General features: G+C 41.8%; 1 protein-coding gene across 1 annotated transcript in view; it reads right to left on the bottom strand.

The window, feature by feature from the left end:
• Positions 1–310: 310 nt before the first annotated feature.
• csmd3b (CUB and Sushi multiple domains 3b) overlaps positions 311–9,245 on the bottom strand; it is a 325,003-nt gene continuing 316,068 nt past the window's right edge. The window contains exons 64-72 of the mRNA XM_041956121.1: positions 8,356–8,429; positions 7,063–7,174; positions 6,781–6,960; positions 4,888–4,947; positions 3,829–3,987; positions 2,722–2,858; positions 2,036–2,123; positions 1,526–1,661; positions 311–470 (exon numbers count right to left, since the gene is read on the bottom strand). Of these exons, the coding sequence (XP_041812055.1) occupies positions 311–470; positions 1,526–1,661; positions 2,036–2,123; positions 2,722–2,858; positions 3,829–3,987; positions 4,888–4,947; positions 6,781–6,960; positions 7,063–7,174; positions 8,356–8,429 (1,106 nt within the window). The remainder of the gene's footprint in view (positions 471–1,525; positions 1,662–2,035; positions 2,124–2,721; positions 2,859–3,828; positions 3,988–4,887; positions 4,948–6,780; positions 6,961–7,062; positions 7,175–8,355; positions 8,430–9,245) is intronic.

Below are 9,245 nucleotides of genomic sequence, written 5' to 3'. Positions count from 1 at the left end.
CTGTTGCATCTGTCAAAGGTAGCAGACACTTTGCGTTGGCATTTGCTCAAGTTTCATTTGTGGATATAAAATGCTGTGTGAAAGGAGCCAGTGCTGTGTTTTGGTTTCAAGTGGATACTTTTCCACCGATTGGCGAGATTAGGTTTCTGAACCGGGACTGAGAGTCTTTTGCAATCAATGAAGAAGACCATGCTGCTGACGATGTTGAGGTTTGAGTCAAAGCATACGGCTTTCCCCTTACGCGGCCTCGTACCAACAGTGGTCCCATTAGATATCTGAGTCATTAAGTTCAAGTGAGGATAATCAATCCTCAGACCATGGTGCAGACAGTATTTAGATTTGGATCGAATCTAACAGCCTTCCCCTCCACAGCCTTGGCGTTGGTGTTGTACATTGGGTTCTCAAAGGCAGCCTGGCCGTTGTTGTTTTCATGGACTGAGCAGCCCGTGTACTGTGTTTTTGGTGTGGTTCTGTGAAAAAAAAACAACAGTGCAGAAAGTATAAATACAACATTAGGGTGATAAAATGATTCTAATTACCTAGTCATATTAACTTCACTAGGTAGCCAGTGGACAACAGTGGGTGCAGTCTTAGGAGCAGAGGCATAGTAAATCAGCTTTAGGAAGGATTAGAGAGCGTTGTGCTTTTTGGGAAGCCTACAGAGATTCCAATCAGCCCATCCAAAACTAATTCCTTCAGCAAGCGTGTTTTTTTTTTTGGGAGATATTAACAGCAGAACAGAAGTTATTTGCATTTGTTAACAATGCGAACGCCAGTCAAATGTGCTTAAAACATATCTCTGAAAAATCCAATTTAACAGCCTCTAAACAGAAGTGTTTTGCAGCACAGTTTGCAGCAGACGATGATTTGACTGTTTCTGTGCACCTCAACAACCAAACCACTGAGGCAGGTACTGTTTCCATCAATCAGACAGCTTCTTCAAATGCTAACAATGCTCTTTGTCTCGTTCTACTTTTAATGAAGAACAGGGGTAAAGAAACAGTGCAGTGGCAGGAATGTTTCTGCTTTCTATTGCTGACATTAACAGCGTGGTTCACACAGCTTTTTAAGAGTAAAATTCAAGCACTTTCAAAGCACCTAAACCAAAACTTCCAAGGCTCTTGGAGTCTTTATCACCACATCTATATTGTTACTATTAATGCAATTGTGAAAAACAGTTTACAGGATTCTTTTACACCCACAGCAATCGATGTATAGTGTCGCTTTGTATATTTTACCAGCTGTTCATATTAACTTTGTTTGTACGTTTTGATCATGATTATTTCATGTTTGCTTTTACTTTAACGCCAGGAGACAACAAACAAATATGATGATGGATTATTTCGTTTCAAACACGAAAATACTTTTGGTTCACAGCAAACCAAGTAGATGAAACACCAGATCAAATTGAAAATCAATCATTTTGGAATTCAATCATGTTCATAACCTTGAAACCTAAACATCCAGACTTTGTACAAACCCTGTAACAGAAATGCGATAGATTCAGGCTTTTTCCAGCCCATACCTTTGTTTGTAGAGATAGAAGCCAAACCCAGTGAATATTAGAGCGAAGAAAGGCACCAGAATAGCAATAGCCACAGAACTGCTGTTGGTGCCAAGCTGAGGGGGCGGCGAGTTCTGACTCTCTGACATATTCAGACCTGTTGAATACATGGAAATGTCTTGTTATTGTCCACACAGACTGGATGACACGATGAAAGAGTTTGTGCTTTAAACACATTGAAATTTGTGATTTTGTTCTCTAAAGAACACTTTTTATAGTATTGTTCCATGCTTGAAATAAAGGTTCCTGTAGTAGATGTACTTTAGATTGTCAGTAGCTGTGGTAATACTGTATAGCATGTGTGATATCTGTGGCAGAGATGCTGGAAACATCCACTGCTAAGCTGAGCCATTACTGAGGTTCTTGGAAGCAGTTCATCAAATTTTTACCGATTATCATTGAGAGCTCAAACTGACTTAGAAGAAACATGTTCACTATCTGGTGCTGTTTAGAAACTTGAGAGAGATTCACCCAGTCTTTGCAGTCCAAACTGTCCGTAGTCTTTTCCCTGAATGAAACCCTGGAATACGTAACTAGAACCATCAGGCTCTGCTGATACCTGGAGAGGAAAAGAGGACATAAGGAGACTTTAGTATAACACAGGCTACGTTCTGTCTTGATGCAACATGTGCCACATATTTCTGAATTCTGATTGGTATGTTGCTTAAATTCTTGATTGAAAAACCATTACAGTCAAAAAATTGTCACAATTAAGTCCAGACAATGAATGTAGCTTGTGGCTTGTGTATAAGCTGGTATACTGGAGGTTATGAGTGTAGTTTTAACGCTGCAGGCACAGTGAATATGGATGTTTAGAATAAGCTCATCTATAAGCAGATGAACACACCATTTAGACAGTTTAGTATTTGCAAGTACTTTGTAATAATTATCTGAACAAATAAGATGGCAAATGCATTATGCCACATAGAGAACAGTGAATTGTCTCACTCTGACTGACCTTTATTTGTGTGTTATAATTAACAGCACTGTAATAAAATGCATTTACAGAGAGAGGCGAGTGCACTAAAACTGTTTGTCTTGTGTTGTTGATTAACAACAATGAGAAACATTATTATGTGACATGTTGTGTTAACCATTCTTATTTAATCGCACTCAGCTGAATCTAATTAAGCTGCTCTGTGTCCACTGAGACTTACAAATCCATCCATGGTCCAGGAGTCATCTATGATTTTGGCTGGAGAGATAGCTGAATCTTTGAGCTGGTTTCCCTGGTTCACATAGTTCACCTGGTACATCAGCAATAACAGCCTGGCCTCAGAAGCCTTATACACTCCTACAGAGGACAGAATAAACGAACGGTTTACAGCATCACAGAGAGAAAAAGAACAGAATGCACAGAACTTTGACAGCATGTGTCGAGTCAAGAAAAGAAATAGTTCAAATATCACAAATACTCATTTTGACTTTTCGGGTCAATAACCATCATTAGCATTATAATCTTCAGCCACAGCCAGGCCAACTGTTTCTCCATGCCTTCAGTTTTTCTGTTAAGATGGACTGAACATGTCTTCACTCCAGCTTGGTACTTAATGCACTGACCTAAGATTGATGTTGTCTTCTCATCTCCCTCTCAGAAAGAAATAACATATGTTTCACAAGATGTTAAACTACTTCTTTAATTGCAGTGCTTAGGTAAGAAAAACTTGACATTTTAAGAAAACTCTTGAGAAGAAAATCATTCAGGTTTTCTGCAGCCGGGCGCTGGCATTTTGGTACCTGCGTGAGCGCAGCTTTAGCTGTTACTGATCTAAAGCTGCTCCTTTAAGCCACAAGATGCATGTTAAAAGTCTGATAACAGCATGTTTTGTGATATGGTGTTTGTGCTTTCTGCTGCTCCAGGAACCAATTCTAGCTTCAACAGGATTTGTGTTTTAATAGGGTCTTAACCTCCTGCTGACGCTGTTGTAGGACCCTGGGAGGTCTGTGTGAATATGTGTGCGTGTGAGTTTGGGGGTGTACAGTAGCATTAAAAAGAAGGGGTGTAGCTGGAGGGTAGTAGTGAAATGCAGACACAATTAGAAAACAGCACAAATGATTCAAAGAGGCCCAGTAAATGTGTTGATAGCAGGAGCTTCATATGTCTCAGAATGGCTGGATGTTCATTTAATGTGCCACCAGCGGAACAACACAACATCCTGATGTACTGTAGCATACTCATGACATACAGTACAACCATGGAGTGCCATGTAAAATCACAGATACTGCACGGGATATACAGCATGGAGGCCATAACAATAACATGCCTGATAGGAGAAGGTCCATGTTGCTGTTGCTAAGGGAAACGTTGACTCTCCCTGTTGTGGAGTTGAAGCTGGTGATGCTCAGGGTCATAGGCTGCTTCCTCCCACGGTAATTATAAGAACCTTTCCAAATGTAGTTAGGAGCAAAGACATCATCTGGAACTAGAGACCAGAACAGAACAGATTAGAACAAACCATTAGGAAAGGACAGATGAGAACAGAATCAAACTGTATCAAACATGAATATAATAGAAGGAATAGTACAAAACAAAACAGAGGCATAGAATACAATATAGACTAAAAATTAGACTAAGATATAGACGAAGTTAACATTTGACTTCAACAGTCTAAACCGACAAAGCCACAAATATTGATTGATCAATAGTCACAACTCATCACTAAGACCAGGTGATATCATGGTCACATGGTCCATGTAGAAAGGAGAAGCAACTGCTTCTTTTTGCTTTCATCTTTTCTAATCAAGACAAAAACATGCTGCAGAAAAATACATGTAGGATCGAATTTATGCAATATGTATGTGCAGTATATACAGTTAATATGTAGATACACTTAAGTTGAGGTTGTTGCTTTTCCCGTACAGTTCTGCCAACGGTTATAACCCCATATCCACATGTAGTTAGAGACGAGATTTAATGCATGGCTTCAGGCCGAATCTTAGATTTAAAGGCTTTGATAGTCACAGGAACTTGGGCATACAGTAGCTATAGTAACTCTTTGATATGCAATGAGGAGAACAGAGAATTGAACAAAACGGCAGCACAGAAAAAAGCAGAACAGCTAATTTACCCTTCTAGGGGGCAGAGAGGAAAAAGACATTTTTTTTCGATGGAAAGCAGCACAGTACAATAATATCTACAAGAACACAAGGAGGACAACACTGTGGAGCAGAGCGGAGTGGAGTGCAAAGGAACAGAGCAGAATTCTATTAAACTGCAGGAGAAAAAACAAGACCAAGACCGAGCAGATAAGAGAAATCCCGAATAGATGAGGAATGGCAGGACTGTCCTAGCCTGGAATAGAAAAGACTGTAATAGAACTGACCATTTAGTTTGGGGCTGGGAGTTCCTGTCGCTGGCTTCACAGGTTTCTTCTTCTCTCCAGCTACATACACAAGACAGACACAGGGAGAAGGAGAATGTCCTATTACCACACATGAGCATAGCATATTCAAATGTTGTTGTGTGCACCTCTTGTTTAACTCACAGCGGGGAGATTGCACATTATATTACCAAATTAGGCCGCAGTGCTGGTCACTGTTAGTCACACATGCATATAATGAGTGAGAAGTGTGTTGAAAAGGGTCACCCAGGATAAACCTCTTTACTGGTTATTTCTGAGCAGAGCAATGTGAATAGAGTTCATGACCAGTAATTGTAGTGCATATTAGATGCTTTTAAAAGCGGCCTTAAGACACTCTGGGTTTGACCATTCAGAACATCTTCTTTCATCACTTCAGGATGCAGCCATTGTTGCCAACGAGTAAAGGCAAGCAAAGGAGGGGATATTTGTCCCAGAATCTCAAATTGGATCAGAGAGCGCTCCAATTTTAAAGGCGACCTCGGGGCAAAAAGGTGCCAGCCTTGGTGGAGTGATTTCCACCAGGAAGTTTGCAGGTTTTCCTGATGCAAAAGGTGGTTCACAACTTCATCTGTTTTACATTTCTTGATGTAAAAGACAAAAACTTAACACTAGGCACTAGCACTAAGCATTTCGAATGTGCAAAAAATGCATGAATTGGTGCACATCTTAGGGAAACTACACTTTGCTATGTGTAATAGTAATAATGGACGGTTCTGTGATACAATCGAAGGCTGACGAGCAGCCACGGAATGAACTGATTGTTTTGTCCATAACTGTGTCTAAGGTAAGGATGATGCTGATGAAGATTGTGTGGTACGACTGAAAGCTCCCGAACAGCGACTAAAAAGACATGATGGGGAGATTGTTTGACGTGTATTGATGTAGTTTAAAAGAAGTAGTGTGGGGTCACAGGAGCTGTTGTCTTCATTGTTTAGCAACCAACATTGCCCGTGAAGATCAATCGAACGAGCGAGGTCGTGTTTATTCACATTAGGTTTAGTCATGCTCGCCGACTTTCTTCTTCACTCTCTCAGGTATCATCTGGTGCTTCCTGTGGTCCCATTGGAGGCGTCCACTTGAAACGCACCGTTGGCCTGAATACTATTGCAGATTTCTCTGTGCTTGAACACTGTCAGAAACATCTGGGATAATGTAAGTGTGCAACAAAATATATTAAAATAAGTTTACCTGCTTTCAAACATTTTAATGCAGAAATGTTAGATGTTGTGTGTTTAAGTACTCCCTAATGGTGGGTATTATATAGTTGTATATACAAGGGCAGATAAAGGGTCAGGAAGTCAAAATTATCAGATTAGCTCACATACACATTACAGGAAGGCAGTGGTGGACTGGAATAAAACAACAAAACACAAACAAAGGCCTGGAAATTTAAGCCAGACTGGCCACATCCCACTTCTCACAATATGTACCAAAAGAAAAAGTGCTACTAGAGGTTCAACCATGTTTAGGAATATTTCCACTTTTATTTGGTTAAAGCTGGAACTTTATTTCACACACACTTTGGTAACTCGGGTACCAAGAGAACACACAGTCAGTCATTGTTGACAGCTGTGGACTCATGACTTGCGATGAATTCATAACGTCACCTGCAAGGACCTGGCTAGGCCAATCTAATGAAGTGTGAAACACTGTGGGATATCGCATTATCTTTTTTTTATCAGTGCTGCCAGACCAGCGACCAGCCCACCAGGAAATCTCACCCTGCTCCAGATGGCCAGGTACGAGTGCTGACAAAGTGTCCTTGAGCAAGACATACTCGACACAACTTCATTTTCCAGCTCTTCAATCAAATGCACTACATAGATATAAAATACACACAGGGGATTTTTTTACCTCGACATATAGGCATCTTTCCTGTCCAGGTGCCGTCACTCTTGCAGACTCTGTGCTCTGAACCCCCTGCCAGGAAGTAGCCATGCTGACAGCTGTACACCAAGGTGTAGCCAAAGCCAGGCAGATCCATCCCCACCACGTCCACATGGAGCGGGCTCTCTGGCTGCTTACAAGCGTGGGCTGGAGGGTGGAGAAGGAATTTGTGCAACGGAGTTAGAGTCTGACAGACAACAGGATGGATGGGCGATAAGTTAACAAGCCGTTAGGAAGTATGTTTCCTACGTATGCACTCAGGCTGTGTTCCGCTCCACGTCAGATCAGGCTGGCAGGTCCTAGAAGAAGAGCCCTGAATCAAATGTCCTGGCTGGCACTGAAATGACACCACGCTCCCCACCTGTGGAGAGAGCGAAAGAGAGACAAACACACAGACACACACAAACAGCGTGAACATTTTTTGAATACTTTCACAGTAAAATCATTTATTTAGTTTATTAGAGGGGCCTGTCAAGATTTAGAATAACAAAATATGTCTGCTTATTTATTTAGGGCATTGGATTAACAGGCTTTGGTAAAATACAGACGACAGACACAACAATGATGGCTGTGCAATACATATACATACATACAATACTACAATACTCACATGACAGACAGTAATTAAGATGAAAGAGTAATTGTTTGCTGTAATCGTTCCTCGTATCAACATCGGCTGTTAATAAATCCAGACCTAACACCCTAAGAAATCAAATCCACAGTCCTCGCTCTGTTGTGATGACCCCTTCGCTCCACTAGGTGTCCCTGTGTCCCTTGTTTTGCAGGCTCTGGATCAGGGCAGAGGTTGTCATCTTCTCCATGAACCACATCTGCGCCCGGTGTGGTTCTTTATAAAGCTCACCGACACCTCCCCGCCGAAGAACACCTGTTGTTCTGTTTTTCATGCACCCATGCTTACACTACTGACTTCTGCCACTGAAGTTCCATGTTTTCTCCCATTCTTTATTATCATTTTGTAAATAAAAATGCTTGCCCACGCCTACACACCACAGCACAGGAGCCAGGCTGTGACAATGTGCACAAACGCATCCCAAAGTTCAGCCGAAGCTAATAAGAGACCTCAGTAGTTTGAGTTAGTCAAATCAAGTGATAATCCTCCCACATTACGTTCATTTTGTTGCAGTCGACTGTTTCCTTGCTGAGCTGCAGAGGTAGGAAGGGTACTTCCTAGTAGTTGCATGTAGGTCTGTTGCCAGGACACAGCACTGGCAATAAACCTACACACTGGGCGGAGATGCCCGTTTGATTTGACCAGCTCAGACAGCTGAAGCCTCATGTTGGCTAATGCACAGAACAAGGAATGTTGATTTTGACCCTCACATTCACACTGAGTACTGTACTGAGATGAAAATGAAGGGGGAAACATCATAATGATATCTAATAATACACAATATAAGTTTTTCACCCAGTGATTTTGCCACCTCCATGGACAAATATTTCATAATCATATTATTGGGAAAAGTGAACTACCCGGGCAGGAAGGTAGCTACAGAGTTAACTTTGTCAGTAAAGATATTTTACCTTGAAACCATAGGTCCGGTTTAAGGAGCCGTAGCGTGGCGTCCCCGGGTTATCACAGCTGGTTTTGGTCGGTTCTGAAAAAAACAGCGCATGTGTAAGTAATTACACACGAAATTTTTAAAGAAAGATAAATTAGCACGAGCATCATATGTCCTCTCTCAACCCTCCTCTCCTCTGTTGTCATGGTAACAGCAGGGTATGTATCCCAGCAGGGCAGCAGGGGGCAGTAGTGCTTTATCAGAAAACGAAGCGGGGCCAGCTTTGAGAGAGAGAGAGTGTGTGTGTGTATGTGTGTGTGTGGCAGGAACATCAGCATGTAGAGCACATCCTGACGCAGAGCTCGATTCAATACAGCTTCCGAAATGACAGATTCACTCTCCACTCGTCTCTCTCTCCGCCTCTACCTCGCTCTCCCTTCCTGTACCTCTCTAACTGCCCCCTCTCTCCCTCTCTCTAACTGCTTTCTTCCCCTCTCCTTCTATCTTCCCATGTCACTGTATCTCTCTGCCCACCTCCCAACCTCACCCCTCCTCCCTCATCTGTCTTATTTAAAGAGCAGGCTGCTTCAGCTCAAAACTCATTCTGTTTCAGTCACATAGTAATACACATCACACACTAACATACAGCTGCAATCACACACTAATAAATCACCCAAGCAAACGCACACACACAAACACACACACAAAGCCCAACCTCTCTACAATACATTCTCACTTCTCTTCCATCATAGAAAAAAAGAAAGCAGCACCGAGAGTCACTTGGTGTTTGTGTGGCTGCTCGCGTACGTTCCATCGTCTCAGGCTTACAAAACAATCACGATGTAGAACTGAAACATTTTCCTCCATACTTTCGCTGTGACTTCTTCCTTTTCAGGAGTTGTAGATTAAGTC

Source organism: Chelmon rostratus, chromosome 16 (assembly GCF_017976325.1).
Source record: "Chelmon rostratus isolate fCheRos1 chromosome 16, fCheRos1.pri, whole genome shotgun sequence".
NCBI lineage: Eukaryota > Metazoa > Chordata > Actinopteri > Chaetodontiformes > Chaetodontidae > Chelmon > Chelmon rostratus.
The sequence above is the reverse complement of the archived record's forward strand: the minus strand, read 5'-3'. Positions and strand labels throughout refer to the sequence as shown.